The following is a 24,829-nucleotide window of genomic DNA, read 5'->3' as shown; positions in this document are numbered from 1 at the left end:
TCAGGAAAGAGGGAAGGAGAGGGGAAGATGAAAGGAAGTGGGTTTTAAGGGAGAGGGTAAGGAGTCATTCCAATCCCGGGAGCGGAAAGACTTACCTTGGGGGGAAAAAAGGACAGGTATACACTCGCACACACGCACATATCCATCCACACATACAGACACAAGCAGACATATTTTTTTCCCCCTAAGGTAAGTCTTTCCGCTCCCGGGATTGGAATGACTCCTTACCCTCTCCCTTAAAACCCACTTCCTTTCGTCTTCCCCTCTCCTTCCCTCTTTCCTGATGAGGCAACAGTTTGTTGCGAAAGCTTGAATTTTGTGTGTATGTTTGTGTTTGTTTGTGTGTCTATCGATGTGCCAGCGCTTTCGTTCGGTAAGTCACCTCATCTTTGTTTTTATATATAATATTACATACAGCTGAAGATGACAGGACAACAGATATTAGAGATGCTTCTGTGTGGTGTTACATGAATCTTGTTCCATTGAAGAGAACTGTACACAGTTTGATTTTTCCCAGAAATCTCCTGAAGTATGTGACAGAATGGCACATTCTCTTTGGCATACAAGGAAACTTCTCCCTGAAATGGATACATAAAGAAGCAATTGACTAGCATGCATCTCCACAGGATGTTTTGAGAAATACAATATACATCACAGACACAAGCTGTTTCATTTAAGTTGTCCCATGGTATTTTGAACAAAATCTACATCTACATCTACTTGATTACTCTGCTATTCACAATTAAGTGCCAGGCAGAGGGTTCAGCAAACCACCTTCATGCTGTCTCTCTACCATTCCATTCTCAAATGGCACACAGGAGAAACGAGCACTTAAATTTTTCTGTGTGAGCCCTGATTTCTCTTATTTTATAATGATGATCATTTCTCCCTATGTAGGCAGGCACCAACAGAATGTTTTCAGAATCAGAGAAGAAAACTGGTGATTGAAATTTCATGCGAAGATCCTGTCGCAATGAAAAATGCCTTTGTTTTAATGATTGCTGGCTGAACGTTGAACTGTACCAGCAACTAGAGATAAAAGTCACAGCAGCAGTTCACTTGTCCGGCTGAAGTAGTGGAATACTTTTGACCGGATCGTGTCACGAGAACTGTATGTTGAGATTGTATGAGAGTCCTGTTTCACGTTTCCGTTTCCAGTCCTTTTTGCTAGCTGACATCATATGTAACTAAAAATCCTCTTACAAAACATATGCATTATTCAAAATAAAATTTAAAAAAAGCCATAATTCTCTTTACTTGTTTTTCCAGCGCTCATACTGGTTTGGAATTGAACATGACAATGAAGGCGTTAATGAGGAGCAAAGCATTCCTGAAAGTGAATTCTTCGAGAAGGAACCATTGCATCTGAAGAAGGGAATACAAATTATGAAACTCAGAAAGGTGAGTGGCTTAAATATCCTTCCAGTTTTTCTCCCCTTTCTTGATGCAAAGTGAACAAGTAGCATATACTGCATCAAAAGAAGAATTTACTCTAGGAAATAATAAAGTTACAAAGGGACGCAATTGCTGGCCAGTACTTCCCTCGAGGAAGTGAAATTCCATCACTATCAACAGACACACTTAAAATTGAAAACACTGTCCTAGCTTCCAGAACTGTTAATTCTTTCCTCACGGAAGAAACAGGGATGGGTTGGGGAAGGTTTAAAAGCAGTGGTAGGGCAGTTGTGCAGACTCCTGGCTGAGAGGGGAGGGGCCCACCTGTTATGGGGGCAGCTTGACACAGTTGGCTGTTACATCGACACACCGTGTTTTTTTAGTAGCAGCACCTCTTACGATGTTTTTAGGATGTCCAAACAGACCCAGTGTGTATAATGGATGACAAGCTTTGATAGCGATATTACTATATGGTGAGCAAATTTTTTATGCTCTAACCCCATCACTCGGTTAACTTCTTTTGAGGTTTCATCACTTTATGTATTTGTTGTAGTCGTATTTCACTTGAGGTCATTGTGTAAATGTACTTACAAGTATATGTGGTCAGTGACTTTCTGGGAAGGCGTGGACCTGGTACTTTACAGTTTACTAAAAAAAGAGCTGCTGCTGAAGTAATGAGCTCATTGACTTTTCACGTTTGATTAAAGTTTGTCTTCTTAAAGGTAATAAGTGATAAAGTTGCAATTTTGTTCTTAAGCAGTGAATTGTAAGTGTCTTTTTTAATATAACTTTCCAAATGGTTCTCACATTTTTGTTTTGAGACTTTCTTATCGGATTGTGATTCCACGTGCTTTTTGTCTGTCTGCCTCCCTCTGTTGATAGTACTGAGGACAGGGCCCTCACTATTGCACCCACATTGTCAAGTCAAACTGTGGTGACCATCTGCTCAATAGTATGTCGGTCCACCTTTGAAACCAAATATGACAGTTTTTCTGCACAGCACAGATTTGACAAGTCTTCTGTAGGTAAGTAGCACATCCAGTGTCAGTAAATTACGAGCTGATTGTTCAGCATGTGAATCTGGCACCAGTAGTGTACCAGACATGTTTCGTTGTGTTCAGGTCGGCTCAGTCTGGTGACTGAGGCATTGACGTAAGTTTTCTACGTTGCTCTTCAAACCACTGTAACACTGTTCTGGACTTTTGACACAGACAATTATCCTGCTAAAAGATGCCATCACTGTCAAGGAAGACATTGGCACAAACAGATGCACGTGATCTGTAATTATGTTAACACAGTCTACAGCCATCATGCTGCCTCCGATAACTACCGTGGGTCTCGTGGGAGTCCCCATAGCATAATACCGTTCACATTGGTCCGTGACCACAGCACAGTTCATCCAAGTGACAGTGTATCTGGGCACAGTCGACCCAGTGTAACGAGCAATGTGATTCCTGTGACAAGGTGACATGATCCCGTCAGTCCAGTCCAGTCTGATCCCAGAGGTCCCCAGTTTACTGTGGTACTAAATGACATCATTGGTCAATGTGGACACAAATATTCTGTGGAACCCTGTGTTCAACAATTTGCACCAAACGGTGAGCTCCGAAACACTTGTGCCTGCATCAGCATTTTAATCTCTCATTAAATATGCCACAGATTGCTGTTTATTCTGCTTTCTAGAGCAGGCAAGCCTCCACATTCTGTGACGAATCACGGACATCCGACACCTCATCACTCGCTTATTGTTCTTCGACCACTTTCTGTAGAGCTCACAACAGTAGTACATGAACAGTACATGAAGTGATGAGCTTTGCCATTTCTGGGATACTTGTTTGAGAGTGCCTGGCTGTAATGATTTGCCTTTTGTCGAAGTCACTTATGTGAGTGGATTTCCCCACTTGTAGCTATTATTGTCATTAGAATTATTATCTATTGCCTCTACTCCACTTACATACTTCTCTTACAAGCCAGCAATGACACCAGCCACATTCAGTATCATATTGGGTGGTGGTCATAATGATTTGGCTCCTCAGTGTATTTTTGAGGTTGCCACAAGTTCTGGAAGTCTGGGAATAGCAAGGAATTTCAAACATATCACGGAAATTTGAAAAAAAAAAAACCTGGAAAAATCTCATTTTTGTCTCAGTATCATGAAATTGTCCGTTTACTGAGATGTCGTGTTGTTGCTGGCTGGGCACAGCTGAGTACATGCACCGCCTCCCTACTCTCTCACTTTTACTGCTTCTCCCCTTCCCACCCCCTCCCCTCAGTTTGCAGTCAGTGCTGCCACCACTACTTGCTGCTAGCCTAGCAGCTGCCGACGAGAGTCAGGGGGCGTGAGGAGTGGTTTGTTTGGAGCTGATTCTCAGAGCCTGGTGACGCAGCGGCCAGAGACTGTGACAATGTGTGCACGAGTTGTCACTGTGTGAATATGTGTGCACGCTCATTTTCTGACAAAGGCTATGGGCAAATATTTAGTTGTGAGAGTGTGATTGTCTTTTCTGTGTGCCTGTCTGTGGCCCCGCAATCATATTTACGGTGGGTTGCTACCTATCCTCATTAGTATTGATTCTCAGAGTATTCACGCAAGTTACCTGTTGTGTCGGTGATCGCTGTGGTCTCATTTCTTCAACACGGTGTCTGTGACATGTGAATAGCTGGCCACACAAGTGGACTTCCATATGGGCCACAACTGCAGGCTATTTCTGTGGGTATCTCTAAGGGATCGTGCCTGCCAACCTGAATGAAGCCCACAGTTTCCCACCAGTGTGCACGCTCTGCTCGTCGGGTCTAGTCTCACCAGTCTGCCCGCAGGCTGGGTCTGTCTGTGTATGGCACAGTGCAGTGGATTTTCACGGTTTATCCACGGACCCAGGACTGTGGTGCCTCTCGGCAGGCCGGAGCCTGTGGGCAATGGTTTTCAGGAATTGCAACTGTCTCACCACAAGTACATTGTACAGTGTAGTGTTTTGTAGACATTTTATTTGTTCTAGTATATTCTGGCAATTTGAAAATAGTTTATATATTAGAAAGTATGGATGATAAGAAGAACAAAATTGTGGCAGTCACTGGCAGTTTGCACGCCAGTTATAACACAGTGGGTAATAACCGACAATAACGAACATAGTAGAACCAAAATTTTATTGGCGGTCACCTATAGTGTTGGTTTACACAACTCTTCCCCACCTTATACATTTCTTTCAAAGGGCCTACTTTTTTCTGAGGTTATTTCTGAAAGCAGTGAAGATATTTTAAATCTGTTTTGTGACTCCAACAAAATGCATATTTTTGTCACCAAATGTGTTTTGCTTTATTGAAATAAAATATCATCAGTGTTCTTAATGAAACATGTATACCATATTTCTTGCTTTCTCCATATAAAAATAGTTAATTACAAAAAGAAGTTGACATTAGTACTTAAGATTTTTGCTCACACGTTCAGAAATATAGAAGTCCTTACTTTTTTTGTCAATTTTTGTCTTTACTTACCCTTGAGATCTCTAAATTTGTCAGGGAAAATGCTAAAACTTGTCCGGAAATCAGGGAATTTCACTTGGGGAAACGTGGTAATGCTGATTTTGCAATGACTGTGAAGAAAAGAAGAAGTTAATCTAGCTGTAAAAGATTTGACAATCTCAACTGGTTACAACATTGTGTACATTATAAAGAAATGTAACTTACTCTTACCTCCACTTTTTTCTAACATATGTGTATTCAGTCATTGATTCTTTATGCAGGTGTTCCATAACAATGTAGCTGTTGATGATCTGGACCTGAATATGTATGAAGGTCAAATTACTGTACTTCTTGGTCACAATGGAGCTGGCAAGACAACAACAATGTCACTTTTGACAGGTAATGATGTTCATACTACAGCAAGTCATGAAAATGATAAAGATTCAGTGAAATGTAGGTTGTTCACAAAGTGTGTAAATATTCGATACCAAACAAAATTAGTCAAGGACAAATAATCCAGCTCACTTTGTTACCTCCTGAAGTGTCCCTGTTCATCAGTATTTCTCCATGGGTTAAAAATTTCTCATCTGAGATGGCTGCACCTTTCTTGTATTAATGTTTTTAATCATGACCAGTTTTTAATTTTAACCATTAAAATCAGTTTTTAACTGTATGAAAATATATGCTTTTGGAAACTAAATTGTAATGATTTGTGCAAGAAGGAAAATTTCTCTCGAAATAAGGGATGACACAGTTGTATGCACTGAGATTCTTAAGACATAGCAAATCATAATCCATCCTGATATCAGTAAGACAAACTGATTGAAAGCTAATTTTAAATGTTCCCATGGAAATTTTGTGATGACAGCTTCCTTTCTTGGTAAAATATCGGGAGACACAATTTTGTGTAGTACTACCTGCTTACTAAAAGACTCCTATGATCAAATGACTTAACAGAATACATAGAAAATACTGCTAAACAGATGAGCTTTCAGCCCAAAGGCCTTCTCCTGAAGTAGACACACACACACATTCACGCAAGCACAACACAGGCAAGTTTACGAGCACTTTACCATCCTCCACTCTTACCCTCCATCCCTCCCCCTCCCCACCGCAGCTTCCCTCTTGACTCGACCACCCAGAGTGTTTCTTCAATCGTGCACAGTTGCTTGCAGTCAGCCTCAGTGGACAGAGTCAGTGGTCGTGTGTGTGTGGGTTGTCTACTTCAGAAGAACAGAGGCAAGACCAGTGGTACAAAATGCCACTCAGATATCATCAACAGAAGAAAAATCAACACCATTGAAGCATCATTTATCAGCTTCATACGCAGCTTCAATGCCTACAGTAACGTCAGTGCCAACTATAGTTCAAGATTTAAACGAAAATACAGTTTCAGTAAAAGTTCCAGTATCAATTGGAACATCAGTTACAAAAACAGACTCAGCATCAAAACTGGCAGCATCTCCAACATCCACTGAATCATCAGCTTCCGAAACATCTCCAGCATCCGCTGAAACAGCAGCTACAACTATAGATACAACAAGTATGGTGGCACCTCCAGGGGTAAGAAATACAAGGAGCAGGAAACGTGTAATTCTTAAGGATTTTTGGTACCCAGCCTCAGCAAGGAACAGCCGGTAACATTGGGAAACATAAGTACAAACTCCTCTCAATCAAATTTCAATAATTTATAAATAATGAGCCTTAACATACAATGCATTAAAAATAAAATATTAGAATTTGAGATTGCAGCCAGTGAAGCTAGTATAGATTGTATTTGCATTTAAGAACATTGGTGCATGAGTTATGAACTAGAAAATATTTGCATTTCCCCATACAAATTAGTAAGTCATTAATGCAGGAAGGAAACAAGACATGGTGGTGTTTGCATTTATGTAAAACCTGGAGTAAAGGTTAAAAATATGACTGTAACTGAATCCTTGCGTGAAGAAAAACATTTTGAGGCTGCAGCAATACAGTTGAATATGCAAAAGAGTAAATTAATAATAATGTCAGTGTACAGATCATCATGTGGTGACTCTGAAATTTTTAGAAATAAGTTAGAGGCATTGCTTAAAATATTATAATCATAAAAAATCAACAATAATTATAAGTGGAGATTTTAATGTCAACTTATTGACTGAAGGTGCATCCAAAGATCAGTTCCTGAATGTTTTACAGAGCTTCAATTTGTATCCACATGTAACTAACCCTACAACAATAACAAACTGTTCAAAAAGTCTCATAGATAATATCTTCACAAATATAGATGCTGTAGTAACACGGTTCATGTTTTCCATTGCACTTCAGAGTAGACCAGGAACTGTCTCATACGCATGCCTGATGTGAACTGACTGGGCACGGCCCGTGCTGCCTTAGTTGTTGTTGTTGTTACGCCGGCAGAGGTCGCGTCCAAATTCTCACGTGTCCTCTGGTGGACGGGACTCTACTTGCGGCAACTACCGTCCGTGATGCGCCGTGCCGATGTGCGCCTCCCGCGATCTTTCTGGTGGCTATTGCACTCCTCCTCCTTCGGGGGGTGAAGCCACTGTGATCCACTGCGTCGGAAGGTGGAGCGTTGTGCAGGAGTGATGACCTCCACATCCATCGGAAGGCCGGAGTCGAGGGGATCTGCCAACCCTCGAGCCGGAACCTTCGAATACGGCTGGAAGTGACCCACACGAAGAGGCCCCCGTCATCCCATCACTGGAACCTGGGACAGAACGGGAGACAAGCTGTCGAACTCTGAATCCCGTTCCACCTCTGGAGGGGCAAGACCCAGTGGCAGGGACGATGGGGAAGGGACGACCACAGGTGAACCAGCCTGAGCAACCGGGCCTGCGAGGGGGGCCGGCTCTCGCTGGGGCATCTCGCACGATGGCAATACCGGTGCTGGAGCTACCGGAGGCTGCCAAGGCTGAGAGCCATCACAGTGCGGCGGAAGCACAGGGGGGAGGGGTGGTAGCATCCCCTGAGAAATCAACACAGGTGCCGGCAATGGGGAAGCTGGTGCCCGAGGGGTCGGAGGGTGGGTGCCCGAACGTGGATGTAGCTGATTTTGGTGACGACTTACCTCCCGGTCACCCGTCTGCAAGGTATAGAGCTGGCGGCCATTTCGGCGCTGGACCACCGCCGGTATACAACGTGGATTGCGACCGAACCCACGTGCCCAGACCGACATACCCGGTGGAAAGCCAGGTACTCCGTTTTGTGAAGACTGGCGAGGACCGGGCCAGAGGAGGTGCAACAGAGTCCTAGGGTGGCGCCCATGGAGGAGCTCTGCGGGGCTGCGTTCTCCCATAGGTGTGGTCCGGTATGCCGTCAGGAAAAACGTCAACGCCTCCTCCGCAGGAAATTCGTGCACATACGTTTTCATCTGCGTCTTAAATGTGCGCACCATGCACTCGGCTTCCCCATTCGATTGTGGATGAAAGGGGGGAGAGCAAACATGCCAAATACCGAAGTGCCTACAAAAATCCTGGAAGGTCTGCGACATAAACTGAGGTCCATTGTCCGAGACCAGGGTGACTGGCAGACCTTCCACAGAAAAGATTTTTGCTAGCGCCTGGATTACAACCTCTGAAGTGGTTGAGGAGCAACGAACCACATATGGAAATCGGGAATAAGCATCAATGACAATGAGCCAAAAGCCATTGAGAAACGTTCCCATGTCTGGGTTGCAGGCGGCCATGAAGAGAACGCTGACCTGGGAGACGCCTGTTGGCTCGCGCACTGGGAACAGGGTGCCACCAAGTGCTCAATTTCTCTGTCAATACCGGGCCAGTACACATGTCTGCGAGCCAAGGTTTTAGTACGGGAAACACCCCAGTGCCCCTCATGTAATAACGTGAGGACTTCCCTTCGTAAACTTGCAGGAACAACCACGCGAGGAGCTGTATCATCGGTAGCCAGAAGGAGAACTCCGTCCAAGACCGAGAGGCGGTCTCGTAGAACAAAATAATTACGAAGAGGGTCCGAGGCCCGGCCTGGAGTTCGGGATGACCACCCCTGCTGAATGAGGCAAACTACTTGCCGGAGAACCGGGTCAGCTGCCGTTTCCCTGGCGACTCTAGAACTAGTGATCGGGAAGCCATCAACCGCTTGGCGGGACGCCACATCCAAATGAAAACACATAATCTCCTCTCGATCGAACTGAGGATCCGGGCCCACCGGAAGACGGGAAAGAGCGTCTGCGTTGGCATGCTGTCCGTTAGGCCAAAAATGAATGTCATGATGGTACTTAGAGAGGAACAAGGTCCAGCGCTGTAGTCTGTGGGCCGCCCTATCCGGAATCTGAGAGGCGGGGCCAAATAACGATATTAACTGAAACTTCATGCCATACAAGAAAGGGTGAAACTTGGTAACAGCGTAGACAATGGCCAAAGCCTCTTTTTCCACCTGGGAGTAATGGGCCTGTGCGGGACTAATAGTTTTAGACGCAAACGCCAGTGGCTGCTCGGAACCATCTGCATTGCGATGGGCCAGGACCACCCCCACCCCATACTGCGAAGCATCTGTAGCCAGGACCAATGGCTTATGGGGGTCAAAAGTAGCCAAACACGGTGCTGACGTGAGGAGGCCTTTCAATGAGGTGAACGCTCGCTCGCATGCAGGCAACCAATCAAAAGGAACACCCTTGCGCAGAAGGCAGTACAGGGGATGGGCGATGGTGGAAGCCCTGGGAATGAACCGGTGGTAATAGGCAATCTTGCCTAAAAAAGCTTATAACTCCTTCAGCGAAGCGGGCCGCGGAAGGTCGACGATACCTTTGACCAAACTTCCTAGCGGCTGGACGCCATGCTGAGAGATTGTGTAGCCCACATAATCAATGGATGGTTGGAAGAAGTTTGACTTACGCAGGTTGCAATGCAAGCCCACGGACCTTAAATTTGAGAAAGAGGGTGTGAAGGTTGTGCAAGTGTTCCTTCGTGCTGCGGCCTTGTGACAATTATGTCGTCCAGGTAATTAATACAATGAGGGATTGTCGATGTGACGTGCTCAAGATAACACTGGAAGATCACTGGGGCACTGGATATTCCGAAGGCCAATCGCTGGTATTGGTAAAGGCCAAACGGAGTGTTGACAACCGCCAGCCGTTTGGAGTCCTCATCAAGAGGTATCTGATGATAAGCCTCCAAAAGATCGATTTTTGAAAAATATTGGCCTCCCGCTACGGCGGAGAACAATTCATCAGCACGAGGCAAGGGATAGGTGTCCACCACCAATTGGGAATTAATGGTGGCTTTGAAATTGCCACAAAGACGTAATTTTCCCGAGGGCTTCCTTACAATAACGAGGGGTGGAGCCCACTCACTAGAAGAAATGGGAAGAACGACCCCTAGTGCTGTCAGCCGGTCTAGCTCTTCCTTTACCTGAGGGCAGAGAGCCAAGGGGATCTGCCTCGTGCGTAGAAAACGCGGGCGAGCCGACGTCTTCAACGTTAAGTGACCTTCAAAGTCTGAAACACGCCCCAGGCCCTCCTCAAAGTCATCCGGAAAGTCAGAGATCAAAGATTCTAATGACTGATAGGGAACATCTTCGGAGACCAACTGTATGGTGTCAGTGATGGAAAACCTGAAAGCTTGAAAGGCATCCAAGCCAAAAAGGTTAGCGGAGCTCACATCACTGACAACAATAAAAGTAATAGGCCGAGTGACTGATTTGTAAGTCACGTCGGTAGTGAATTGACCCAGTAGGGGAATGAACTGTTTACCATAACCGTGTAGATGCTGGTAAACTGGCGCCAACGGGGGTGACCCAAGGTCGGAGTAAGTTTGTGCATTCAACAAAGAAACTGTCGCGCCTGTATCTACTTGCAGTTGTAATCGGCACGACCGAACCGACACCTCGATAAAGAGTTTGCGTGCCGATGCGTCGGGAGCCTGGCCCAATGAAACTTCCTGAATGTCAACGTCCATGTCCTCTGTACCTGCTTCCTTCGATTCTTTCGAGGCTGAGCAGCAAACTTTAGCAATGTGTCCTTTTTTATTACATTTGCGACAAACGGCCCAACGCTGGGGGCACTCCAACCGATCATGATGTATATAGCACGACGCACAGGACGGCAACAGGGGCCAGTGGCCGGAGCTCTTTTTATGCGCCGTGCAGGAGCGGCCGTAACGGCCGGATTGTACCGCTCACACGCCGTCCACCCCGGATGCAGTGGACGCAGCCGCGCCGCCCTGAACCGCCGCGACGTCGCACCACACTTCCAACTGTTGACTGGCGGCGTGAGAGACTTCATACGATTGAGCAATGTACAGGACTTCCTCGAGGGAAGGGTTTTCTAACTGCAGGGCCCGTTGCTGGACCTCCCTATCAGGGGCTGAACGAACAATGACGTCACGCACCATAACGTGGGCATACGACTCTCGCGACTGCTCCGTGACAAAATGACACTTGCGATTAAGACCGTGCAGGGTAGTGGCCCACGCCCGGTAAGACTGATGGGGCTGCTTCTTGCATTGATAGAACTCGACCCTAGCCGCCACAACATGCGTGCAGCGGCGATAACATGAAGACAGTAATGAACACAATGTGCCAAAAGACAAGGACGAGGGTTCCTGCAACGGCGCTAGTTGCCGCAAAACTTGATACAGCGAGGGAGATATCGAAGACAAGAAAAGAGCACGACATACCTCCGCATCGGCAACATGAAACGCCTGGAAATGCTGCCGAAGGTGATGTTTATATGTGTCCCAATCCTCTGCCGTCTCGTCATACGGGTGGAAGGGTGGAGGGAACGGCGCTGGAGCAGACTGCGTGGAGAGCAACGCTGGAAGCACTTGTTTCATGGTGGCCATGAGCTCCATCTGCTGCTCAACCAAAACCCGCACTAAATCCTCCATGCCGCGGATAAGCTGCGAAACCGGAACAACGACGCAACACGCAAAAGAACGACCCTACTCGTCGCCAATTGTATAGTAACACTGTTCACGTTTACGTCGCACTTCACTTAGTGTAGACCGGGACTGTGTCCTATGCATGACCGATGTTAACTGACTGGGCACGGCCCATGCTACCTGAGTTGTTGTTGTTGTTGTTGTTACGCCGGCAGAGGTTGCGTCTGAATTCTCGCGTGCCCTCTGGTGGACGGGACTCTACTTGCGGCAACTACCGTCCGTGATGCGCCGTGCCGATGTGCGCCTCCCGCGATCTTTCTGGTGGCTACTGCAGATGCCATAGATATAGATGTAATAAATGTTGACCTAGGAATATCTGATCACAATGCACTCATCCTTAAATTTCCCATAGCCCCTGTGGCCAAAAATAGTTCATACCAAATGTACAAAAGAACCTTCTCCACAAATAATTGCAGTCACTTCATAAATACACTGACTAACCAATCATGGGCAGAAGTACTGTTACAAACTAGCACAAACACTGCATATAATGTTTTTTCTTCCCTGTTTATGTTGAATTTTGAAATGTGTTTTCCTAAGATACTTGTCAAAACAAACACATATGGGAAAAATTATATATAAAAACAAAGATGAGGTGACTTACCGAACGAAAGCGCTGGCAGGTCGATAGACACACAAACAAACACAAACATACACACAAAATTCAAGCTTTCGCAACAAACTGTTGCCTCATCAGGAAAGAGGGAAGGAGAGGGGAAGATGAAAGGAAGTGGGTTTTAAGGGAGAGGGTAAGGAGTCATTCCAATCCCGGGAGCGGAAAGACTTACCTTAGGGGGAAAAAAGGACAGGTATACACTCGCACACACGCACATATCCATCCACACATACAGACACAAGCAGACATATTTAAATATGTCTGCTTGTGTCTGTATGTGTGGATGGATATGTGCGTGTGTGCAAGTGTATACCTGTCCTTTTTTCCCCCTAAGGTAAGTCTTTCCGCTCCCGAGATTGGAATGACTCCTTACCCTCTCCCTTAAAACCCACTTCCTTTCATCTTCCCCTCTCCTTCCCTCTTTCCTGATGAGGCAACAGTTTGTTGCGAAAGCTTGAATTTTGTGTGTATGTTTGTGTGTCTATCGACCTGCCAGCGCTTTCGTTCGGTAAGTCACCTCATCTTTGTTTTTATATATAATTTTTCCCACGTGGAATGTTTCCTTCTATTATATTGATATCAAACACATATGGACATACACATGCTAACTCGTGGATCACAACAGGTATTAGAAATTCCTCCAGGACCATGAAAATGCTTAACTATAGACTGAAAAGTTGGACTGACGCCAAGTTTAAAGAACATGTAACAAATTACAAAAAAATATATATAGAAAAGTAATTACAAAAGCAAAATTACTAAGTAATGATAAATTAATAAGAAAATCAGGCAATAAATCAAAAACTATTTGGGAAATTGTGAAAAGGGAAACAGGTAAGGGCCTCTAGGATCAGGAAATAGTACTCAAAAATAGTGAAAATATTGAATTAAAAGATGAAACTGTGGCAAATTACATTAATAATTACTTTTTAAGTGTACCAGTGTCATTAAGTAAAAACTTTACTAAACATGAGAAATTAACAGCCCCAAAAGTAGACAGTAGTATGTTGTTAACTCCCACAAATGATAAAGAAATATTAAAGGTGATAAAGAGTCTAAAACCAAAAATGTCTGCAGGTGTGGATGAAGTGCCTGTGTCAATAATAAAAAAAAGTTGCCCAACAAATTATAAAGCCCCTGGTACATGTTTCCAATTTGTCTTTCAGCGAAGGTGTGTTTCCTGAGAGGTTGAAAATCTCTAAGGTTAGACCTCTGTTTATAAAAGGAGATCCATACAAGGTAGAAAATTATAGACCAATATCCCTTCTCCAATCATTTTCAAAAATTCTAGAGAAATTAATGAAAACCAGACTCATAAATTACTTAGATGCTCACAAACTTCTAAACTGCAATCAACATGGCTTTCAGAATCAGCTATTCATGCCTATACCAAAGAGATTGTCAGGAGTCTCGACACTGAAAAATGTGTAGTAGGAATTAACGTAGATTTATCTAAAGCTTTTGATACAGTAAATCACAAAATTCTGTTAAACAAGATGGAGGCAATAGGTGTAAGGGGAGTTGTGAAGCAGTGGTTTGAATCTTACCTTCAAGATAGAACTCAGGTGGTAGAAATCATCGCAGAACATAAAAATCAGAAAATCAAGTGGGTCTCAGATGGAAAGAAATTGGAAATAGTTGTCCCACAGGGCAGTGTTCTTGGTCCCTTATTATTCTTGCTTTATATAAATGACGTAAAAAAATCCTAATATTTCTACCAAAATAATGGTGTTCGCAGATGACACTAGCATTATTATAAGTGATCATAAAAAATCATTATCCACCACAACTGATATAGTCCTGAAATATATTCAACATTGGTTTAATGCTAATGAGTTAACACTTAATCTAAGTAAAACAAATTATATACAGTATGGCAAAGCAACTCAAGATATGGACCTCCAGTTAAAACTAATGGATACGAAGATAGAGAGTGTACAGTCCACAAAGTTTTTGGGCATGCACATTGATCAAGACTTAAGCTGGAAAGACCATCTCAAGTACTTATCCCACAGGCTCCATTCAGCATGTTTTGCATTGAGGATATTATCTAGAGTATGCAGCACAGACTGTACTAGACTGGTGTATCTTGCTTACTTTCAGTCCATCGTGTCTTACCGGCATAGTGTTCTGGGGTAAAACTAAATCAAGCTTAACAGATATCTTCAAATTTCAGAAAAGAGCTATACGAATCATAACACGTAACTCTCCAAGAACTCGTTGTAGGCCCCTTTTCAGAACTGCAAATACTCACAATACCATCACTGTATATTTTTAAAAGCATTCTGTGTACAAGAGCACATATGAAAAATCTACGTACAAATGAGGACTGCCATAATTATAATACTAGAACTCGTAAGAATTTGTATGTAGAAAGGGTAAGGACAACACAAACCCAAAAGAGTGTAAGTTATTTTGGAATAAAACTTTACAATGCTCTGCCAGTGTACATGAAGGAAATAATAGATGAAGTAAAATTTAAGACTGAGCTTAAAAATTACCTTTTAAGCAAAACTTTCTATGACGTAGATGAGTACTTTGATTGTGTGTAAATTTATTGCCAAAAATTTTAATTTATATGTCTAAATTTGTACTTTTAAAAATGCCTTGAAAGTGATATTCCATTATTATGTCTGTAGTACTTGTACTAGTATGATAACTTTGTTGTGACAATTCCTACATCATGTAAATGATTTACAGGAAGATAATAAAATGAAATGAAGCTTTTCTGGCTAGAAGCTCACATCTTTAGCAGTGTTTTTATTATACCTATCTACAACTCAACATCTCCTCTATATGGTGGTAGTAATCTACACTTTACAACAATCTTATGAAAAGGATAGTAGCTACCCACCATGTAGTGAAGATGCTAAGTCTCAAAAAGACACAAAAAAAAAGACTGTCAGAGTGTGAGCTTTGGCCAACAAGTCCTTTGTGAATCTGCTCCCTGTGTTGTGTGTGTGTGTGTGTGTGTGTGTGTGTGTGTGTGTGTGTGTGTGTGTGTATGTGTGATCTGTTTCCGACGAAGGCCTTGTTGGCCATAAGCACACATTCTGACAATCTTTTGTTGTACCTATCTGCGATTCAGCATCTGTGTTATATGGTGAGCAGCAGTTATCCTTTTCATAATATCGCAATGAAACCACCAATTTTTGACAGAATAATTTAAATGGATAGATAAAAAGCTACTCACCAAGTGGTGACAGAACATGCAATAAAAGAAGGTTGTAATTGGGCAAACTTTCAGAGCCAGTGGCTCCTTCTTCAGGCAGAAGGGTTGAAGGAAAAGGAAGAGGGGTGAGGGAAAGGTACTTGTGAGGTCTGGGAAAAGGGCCAGATTTCAGGAAAATCATGCAGAACCATGGCTCAGAGGGATGAGAAGGAAAGACTGATTGTTGGGACTGCATCGGATGGGATTTGAAAACATGAGTGTGTAAAGGTGGAATACAGGGTAATATGCAAGATAGGGATTACTGCTTAAACATCATGCACAAGTTAATAAGAGCAAAAACCTAAGAGCAGTGCACATAACAGAAGTGGGAGGAGGGTGGTGAAAAATAGACAGGTAAGACTATGAAAGATGAAGAAAACTAAAACGGACTGAAGAAAAGAGTAGTTACAGTGAAGAAATGCTGAGATGGAAGAAATTAATGTAAATTAAGGCCAAATGAGTGGCAAGAAACAAGGACGTGTTGTAGTGCTAGTTCCAACCTGTGCAGTTCTCAGAAATTGGTATCTGGGGAAGAATCCACATGGTGCGTGTGGTGAAACAGGTGCAGAGGCTATGATTGTCATGTTGTAGAGCATGCTCTGCAACAGGATATTGTGTGTTGCCAGTGTACACCCTCTGCATATGCCCATTCATCCTAATTGATAATTTGATGGTAGTCATGCCAATGTAAAGAGCCGAACAGTCTTTACATAACAGCTGGTATATGACGTGTCATTTCACAGGTGACTCTCTTTTGCATAGTATGGGTTTTGCCAGTTACAGAGCTTGCTATAGGTGGTGGTAGGAGGTTGTGTTGAGAAAGTCTTGCAGTGGCGACGGTCACATAGGTAGGAGCCATAGGGTAGGAAGATGGGTGCAGAAGGCGCATAGCGTCTGTCAAGAACATTGCAGAAACTGGGAGGGCAACTAAAAGCCATTCTAGGTGTGGTGGGCAAAATTCCAGACAGAATGGATCTCATTTCAGGGCATGATTTTAGGAAGTGATGGCCATGTCCAAGCAGCTGATTAAAACATTCCAGATCAGGATAATACTGACTCACCACTGGTGCACTCCGAAGTTGTTTTTTGGAGGGATCAGCAGTACCAGGATTGGATGAAATGGCCTGGGAAGTTTGCTTTTGAGCTAGGCTGGTGGGTAAATAAGTCCAGTGAAGACTGAGGTGGGAATGGTGGTGTATTGCTGAAGAGACCCTGCATCCGAACAAATATGTTTGCCTCAAAAGCCAAGGCTGTATGGGAGGGAACATTTGAGAAAGGACGGCAACTGTCAAAATGTAAGGTCACAGATATTCGGGATATGACCCTACTATGCACCAGCCTCTTTTACAGTTTCAAATACAAAAATCTCTTGCTCTTGCCCGACTAATCTGTGACCTATATGCCTCAGTTTCCACTCCACCAGACTTCTCTCCTTCTATAAAATCCTGCAGCTATCTGCCCCTCATGTTTTCTGGGACGGATTCATCTCCCAAGCCAACTTCAGACTGCAACATGCCAGAATTCACCTCAAAAAGCTATCCCGCCTTCTCCTAAACTACTTCAACAGTAATGTTTCCTATCCTGTCCCTCTGCAGCTCCCTAAACAATCACACCATCAACCACACCATCAACCACCATTCTTCTCCTACAAACTGAGCTCAGCCAACCTCCATAACATCCCACAGTCTTCACCACTGCCTCCTAAACCAAGAATAACCCTTGTAATTGCAAGAACTAGTCATAACAGTACAGTGTTCATAACCTCTCATCTAAAGCATTCTCCCCTCCTGAATTATCTGTATTATCCAAGGGTCTCATTTTTAGCCCTGAACCTGTGTTTGATCCTTTGCTGAGGGACCTACTTTCCTTCACGCATAATATCAATTGGGAATATCACTTCACAACCCAATCCAAAAACCTTTCCAACAGCAAACCTGACATTGTACCCTGCCTTGAAAAGTTCAGACCATGATCCGAGCTTGATCCATCACCACTACCTCAAAATCAACCCTTACAAGCCTTCCAAGAATTCCTCACATCCAGCATTGCTTCAAAACCCTTCCTCAGGTCCCTACAACATAATCTTGATCTGTCCTCTACACAACTCCAGGTTCTACATCCCCTTAAAGCTGATGACTCCATCAGTATCCTCCCAGCAGGCAAAGGATCTACCACTGTAGTACTTGACTGAAAGGAGTACATACGTTAGTGAAGGTAAACGCCAGTTGTCTGACAGCTCTATATGCAGTGTCTGCCATCAAGATCCCATCCCTGTGATTCAAACTGACCTGCAGTCCCTCCTTAAAACCCCAGGCCCCTCACAAGGACTAACACTTCAATCCATAGAACTTCTCACACTACCCAAACCATGCACCTCCACCTTTTACCTTCCTCCTAAGATCCACAAACCCAATCATTCTGTATGTCCTATAGTTTCTGGTTTCAAAGCACCTATCGAATGTTTGTCTGCCTTAGTTCATCCATACCTGCAACCCATAGTACAAAAATTCCCTCCTACATCAAAGATATCGACCATTTCTTAGATTGTCTGAAATTCATGCCCGTCTCACTCCCACCACACACCTTGCTTTTCACCATTGATGCCACCTCCCTCTATACCAACTTCCCCCATGTACATGGTCTGTCTGCTGCTGAACATTTCCTCAGTCAGCGCCCACCTGATTCCAAACCTATGACATCCTTCCTGCTCGCCTTAATCATCTTTATACTTACCAACAACTACTTCACCTTTGAGGGCATATATACAAACAGATCAGGGGTACGGCCATGGGAACCAGGATGGCTCCTTCCTATGCCAACCTTTTCATGGGTCACTTGGAGGGAGCTTTCCTGGGATCCATAAGTCTTCAACCCCTTGTTTGTTTTAGATACATTGATGGCATTTTTACCATATCGTGAGGCTGACCTGTTAAAATTCCTGGAATCTCTAAATATCTACTCCCAATTAAATTTCACATGGTCCTATTCTGAATCCCATGCCACTTTCCATGATGTTGATCTTGTCCTCACTGAAGGCCAGCTACACACTTTCGTCCACATTAAACCTACCAACAAACAACAGTACTTACATTTTGACAGTTGCCGTCCTTTCTCAAATGTTCCCTCCCATACAGCCTTGGCATCCGAGGCAAACATATTTGTTCGGATGCAGGGCCTTTTCAGCAATACAGCACCATTCCCACCTCAGCCTTCACTGCACTTATTTACACCACCAACCTAGTTCAAAAGCAAACTTCCCAGGCCATCACATCTAATCCTGGTACTGCTAATCCCTCCAAAAAACAACTTCGGAGCTCACCACTGGTGACTCAGTATTATCCTGCTCTTGAATGTTTTAATCATTTACTTGGACATGGCCATGACTTCCTAAAATCATGCCCCGAAATGAGATTCATTCTCTTTGGAATTTTGCTTTTAGCCACCCTCCAAAACTCTGCGACATTCCTGTCAGACCCTATGCCCCTTCTGCACCCATCTTCCTACCCTATGGTTCCTACACACGCACCATCTGGATTCTTCCCCAGATACCAATTTCTGAGAACTCCACAGGTTGGTACTAGCAGTACAACACGTCCTTGTTTCTTGCCACTCATTGGGCCTTAATTTACATTAATTTCTTCCATCTCAGCATTTCTTCTCTGTAACTACTCTTTTCTTCACTCCGTTTTAGTTTTCTTCATCTTTCATTGTCTTACCTGTCTTATTTTTCACTGCCCTCCTCCCACATATGTGATGTGCATTGCACTAAGCTTTTCACTCTTATTAATTCATGCATCATGTTTAAGCAATAATCCTCATCTTGCGTATTACCTTGCCTTCCATCTTTAAGCCCTCAGGTTTTCAAATCCTGTCTGATGCAATCCCCAACAATCAGTCTTTCTTTCTCATCTCTGTTTTTCATTGTGAATAAATTGTGTCTTTATTCACACAATAAAATTATCAGCCACCAATTGCCTAGAATCTTTTTACGAAAACCTCAAGGACATTAGCATTTGGGTTTGGTAGATCTTAAGGTAACCACTGGCAGTCATCAGTAATGTAAGGTGAGAATTATAATAGTTTCACAGTTATCTGGTTTGTCTGTTGAAGTCTATGTGAATACTGAATACTACCAGACTATGTAACACACATTTTAAAAAATTTGGTGTAAATATAAGAATTTGATGGAGGTAACAACTGAGATAGAAGATGAACGTCTTGTTTACATGTACTGAAATCAGTGTAATGAATGTTATTTTCAGAGATTTTTCTATGTACTGACATATTTGTGGTGGTGATAAGTAATTCTGACTGTCCACAAAGTTAGTATGAAGTCAGCTCAGTTGTCAAGTTTCTTAAAATGTTGAAATACCTTCTAGACAAATTTTGCCTTTTCAGTATTCACACAACCATCAAAGTATTACTCATCTCTATTGTTTCTAGGTATGTTAACACCTTCTGGTGGCACAGCATCTGTAAATGGATACGATATAAGAAGAAACATGGAAGCTGTCAGAGACAGCCTTGGCTTGTGTCCTCAGCATAATGTTCTATTTGATGAGCTCACTGTAAAGGAACACTTGCACTTCTTTGCAAAGGTAGGGGTATTAGTGCACGATCTTTAATTTAAATGTTGTACTGATAAGTATGGTAATCTCAGATGCTATTTAACAACATAAGGGAAACGATACATTGGTACTCACCGTAAAGGTGACATGCTGAGCTGCAGACGGGCACAACAGAAACACTGCAATGATTTAACTTATGGCCAAAGCCTTCTTCACACACACACACATACACACACACACACACACACACAAACACACACACACACACACACACACACACACACACACACACACACAAGCATATATTCATACAGACAAGCAAGAAAACTTCACACACATGATCACCATCTGTGGGCTGCTGGAGATGACAGTCATGTGTGAGGCGTGCTTGATTGTATGAATGACTGTGTGTGTTTTCTTGGCCTTGGCTCTGAGCCAAATCACTGTAGTCTTTCCATTGTGCCTGCCTGCAACTCAGTGAGTAATCTTTAGGCTGAGTAGCAGTCTATTCTATTCCTTACATTTAGTGTTGATATTCCCACCTGGCGTTTACATTGTCAGATGTTATTTTCATTATATTCATTATACAGAATGTATATGCCCTGGGACAACCAGGAACTCGGGGAAAAAACCTGGAAATATTTCATCTGGGAGAAAACTGGGAAGAACATGGATATTTTTTAGAATTCTGGGAAATTTTCAGTGTTTTGGTTTTCAGTTAAATTTTTGCAATTTTGACTGCTAAGAATGGATACTCTAACAAAGAATATTACTATATCCCACTACTGCAGAATTATACTGTAGCAATAAAACATAAATGAGAGAAAAAATAAAGTAAAACCTAAGTTTCAAAGGAAATGCGCGATCACAACATAACACACTGCAAACGCAAAGGTCTGCCAACAGCAAAATGTTTTAAAGACATTAGGATGAAGACTATGCAATACTTTATAACAACAAACTGCTTGTGATGGGCGTGATGTCACAATTGTTTACATTAGCTTTGTTAGAGCAGTTACCAGTGAGCTCATGCACCTGCACAGTTGAGTCACGTACGGACAGTACATTCTCCCGCGTCTGGCTACTTGAAGTGTGGCAGTTGGCTGTATTGGTAAGCAGCCAGATGCTACCCGGAAAAATTTTTCTGGCATGCAGTGTTTACACTTAGTGATTTTGCTGTTTCCTCTTCATTTAAAGCTCTCACGTCAAATGAAAACAAAACAGATTTCTGTAGCCGGGAGCCATCAATTGAATTAAATACATTCACATAATCATGTTTCCGTTTTGTGGTTTCAATTTATTTCTGGGTTTATGACAGCCAATCATTAATTGCCTTGCAGAACAAAGTTACTTTTGTTGGTTTGTTAAAGAGATTTGGCTGTAATTAATGTTTTCCACTGAGGCAGTCAATTTATTTGAAACGAAATGTTTCATTCCAGACTGTTGGCTAGTTTCAACTGTTTGCTGGATTTCAAAAATTCAAATGGCTCTGAGCACTATGAGACTTAACATCTGAGGTCATCAGTCCCCTATAACTCAAAACTACTTAAGCCTAACTAACCTACGGACATCACACACATCCGTGCCCGAGGCAGGATTCGAACCTGCGACCGTAGCGCTCACGCGGTTCCAGACTGAAGTACCTAGAACCGCTCGGCCACAATGGCTGGCACATATGGCATTATCCCATAATAAAGGTGGCAGTGTAGCCACACTATGTGTTACCGCTCCATTTGACTGTCAGCTACTGACCGCTGAGCATTGAAGTACGCGCACATGCAGGAAAGGTGACAAGCGCAATAATACCTGTACGTCTTTGTGAGAAAGGCGTTGTCATCGAATTGTCTGCCTTTAAAATATGGTGTTGCATAAAATGTGTAAAAATAAAAGAACTATGAACATTGGCAAGAATAATAGACAGAATTGCATAGTTTATTGTGTCTGTCGATCAACACAAGAATACCGTGTTGGGTAACTGGGAAAACTGCTGTGCATTTATTTATCTTTCCTATTCTAACTCAGAAAATACAATCTTCTTGTGCTGCCATGAAAAATAAAATTTGAAAAGTAGAAGAAACCTTGTGAAAAAAATGTATTCTTAATGATACTCAGATGATTTTTATAATACACATAAAATGTTTTACAATATGTGTGAGTACCGGGAAAAATCGTGGCACATACAAGAGTATTTCTGTCTCCCTTTTGAACCCAGAGAATTCGTTCATCCTGTGATGGCATGCCATCTGTAGTCAAAATTATTTATTTGGATTGCAGGGGAAATATTCGCTCGTGTGAAATTTTTGCATGCCAGTTTTTTAAGTGACCTAAGCAAACGTCTATATGTAGAGCATCTTTTCGGCACATAGCTGAAAGAATCATATTTCAGAAAATATAAAAAGAGCCTGTCATACATGAAAAATCGTTATTAAAAGAACCAAAGGCACTTTCTGTTTCTAGACACCTCACGTACAACAAATAATTTATAGTTGTTGATATTGTGTCTATTGTACATAGTTATTGCTATAGATAATATAAAACAAGTTTCCACATGCTGTTTGTTGGGACTAATTTTCGGGAAAGCAAGAACAATTACTTTTTCAAAAATGAAGACAGCAGTCCGACTAGCATAAATACAAATGAAATTTTACATATTTTGATGGATAATTCAATAAGAAAATTGACGAGTGTAATCACTGAAGACAAGCTTTAAACAAAGTCCACAATGAAATTGCGTAAGAAACTAAAATCTTTTTATAATTACTTTACCAGCCAGGCAAACCTAGACAGGCTTATGATTTACAATATATGTTTAAATGCTTACCGCAGCATTGCAGTGCTGTCACAGGTATCCCAAAACATCTTCATCCTCGCTGTCTGATAAAGACGAATCCAAATTAAGAAGATTAATTATGAAAGGCTTCAGCACCGAGTCTCTGTTGATTTCCTTTTTAAAATCTCCTTCCTTGAGTGTTTCTGAATGTCTGATGCAGTTTGCCCATGCAAATATGTTTACATTGTCCACTGCTTCAGGTGTGAGTCTTTCCACATCAGCAATTCAGAAGGTGCTGTTTCTTTCTGAGATATGTTCCTTAACTTGCGCCCATACCAGCTCAATAGGATTGTAATGGCAGTGATATGGTCGTAACCTGATTACTCGGTGACCATGCTGTCTTGCCAGTTCATCTATCTCATAAGTGCAGTATTTAGGCTTGTATCCATTTACGAGTATGAGTAACTCTGCCCTGGTCTGTGATGCTGTGTGAGTAATTCCATTAGACGACAACCGTGAAATAATTTCATCCTTCCTGGTATTTGAAGTAGAAGCCTTATTCACTTGTACAGAGTGCACACTTGCATTGTCCATGATAATAACAGAATTCTCTGCCATGTACGGAAGTAGCTGTTGCACAAACCACCGCTTGAAGACAGCATAGGTCATTTCAGAATGTCATCTGATTCCTTCATCTTCGATGCTTTAAATATTCATTTACTCTCTGGTACGAAGCCTGTCTCTGCAGAACCACCGTGAAGAACAATAAGGCGTCTCTATTTTCCCACAGGAAACTTCAGGCCACCAACAGCATCACTTGTCTTCCAGCACATTGGTCTTGAATGGTTCTGGTGAACGTATGTTTCATCGAGATAATAAATACGTGATTTTCTGGCCCATTTTATCTGGTGCATTTCTCTCAAGAACTCAGTTCTTGCTGCTACAGTGTCACTTCTCTCTAAGAGCAGTTTTCTTCCGTCATTGTTCTTTCTATATTTAAATCCCATCTCCCTTAATATTCTGAGCATGGTAGATTTGCTGCCGTTGAAACTTTTGGCTTCTTTCATGTAGGAACATAATTTATCTGCTGTAGGATATTCACCTTGGCTATACATGTCGAATATTTTGCGCCGTAACACATTCTTGCTAAAATCATTCAGCTCACTTACGAATTTCTTTCAATTTCGGCAGTTACCAGGTGACTTAAAAATAGGTGATTCGTTCTCTTCAGTAGATGATTTGGCTTCACTGGCGATCCGTTGTACAGTTCTCAAACCGATACCACACACCTCAGCTGTTCATTCTTGGCACTTGTCAACAGTGGGCGATGCTTTTCTGTCAGCGGTGGCTATCACTTCCAGCTCCCATCTAAAGAACTGATACATGCGAAATATTATTTCTCTCACCTGCCTGTGTAATACTGGATGAGATTTGCTGTTGCCACTTATATTAACACAATGCCTTGCAATAACTTCTGAAAGAGCACTACACACAATGCCAAAACCAGTCGTAAACTTGCTCTGCACAGTTGTTGTTGTTGTGGTCTTCAGTCCTGAGACTGGTTTGATGCAGCTCTCCATGCTAATCTATCCTGTGCAAGCTCCTTCATCTTCCAGTACCTACTGCAACCTACATCCTTCTGAATCTGCTTAGTGTATTCATCTCTTGGTCTCCCTCTACGATTTTTACCCTCCACACTGCCCTCCAATACTAAATTGGTGATCCCTTGATGCCTCAGAATATGTCCTACCAACTGATCCCTTCTTCTAGTCAAGTTATGCCACAAACTTCTATTCTCCCCAATCCTATTCAATACCTCCTCTTTAGTTGTATAATCTACCCATCTAATCTTCAGCATTCTTCTGTAGCACCACATTTCAAAAGCTTCTATCCTCTTCTTGTCCAAAC

The 24,829-nt window shown here is 42.6% G+C and overlaps 1 protein-coding gene across 1 annotated transcript in view; it reads left to right on the top strand.

The window, feature by feature from the left end:
• LOC124776164 (phospholipid-transporting ATPase ABCA3) overlaps window positions 1–24,829 on the top strand; it is a 544,268-nt gene that overhangs the window by 68,105 nt on the left and 451,334 nt on the right. Inside the window, exons 6-8 of the mRNA XM_047251005.1 lie at window positions 1,270–1,401; window positions 5,136–5,253; window positions 20,027–20,181. Of these exons, the coding sequence (XP_047106961.1) occupies window positions 1,270–1,401; window positions 5,136–5,253; window positions 20,027–20,181 (405 nt within the window). The remainder of the gene's footprint in view (window positions 1–1,269; window positions 1,402–5,135; window positions 5,254–20,026; window positions 20,182–24,829) is intronic.

Source organism: Schistocerca piceifrons, chromosome 2 (assembly GCF_021461385.2).
Source record: "Schistocerca piceifrons isolate TAMUIC-IGC-003096 chromosome 2, iqSchPice1.1, whole genome shotgun sequence".
Lineage (NCBI taxonomy): Eukaryota > Metazoa > Arthropoda > Insecta > Orthoptera > Acrididae > Schistocerca > Schistocerca piceifrons.
Note: the sequence above shows the minus strand (reverse complement) of the source record. Positions and strands in the feature narration are given on the sequence as shown.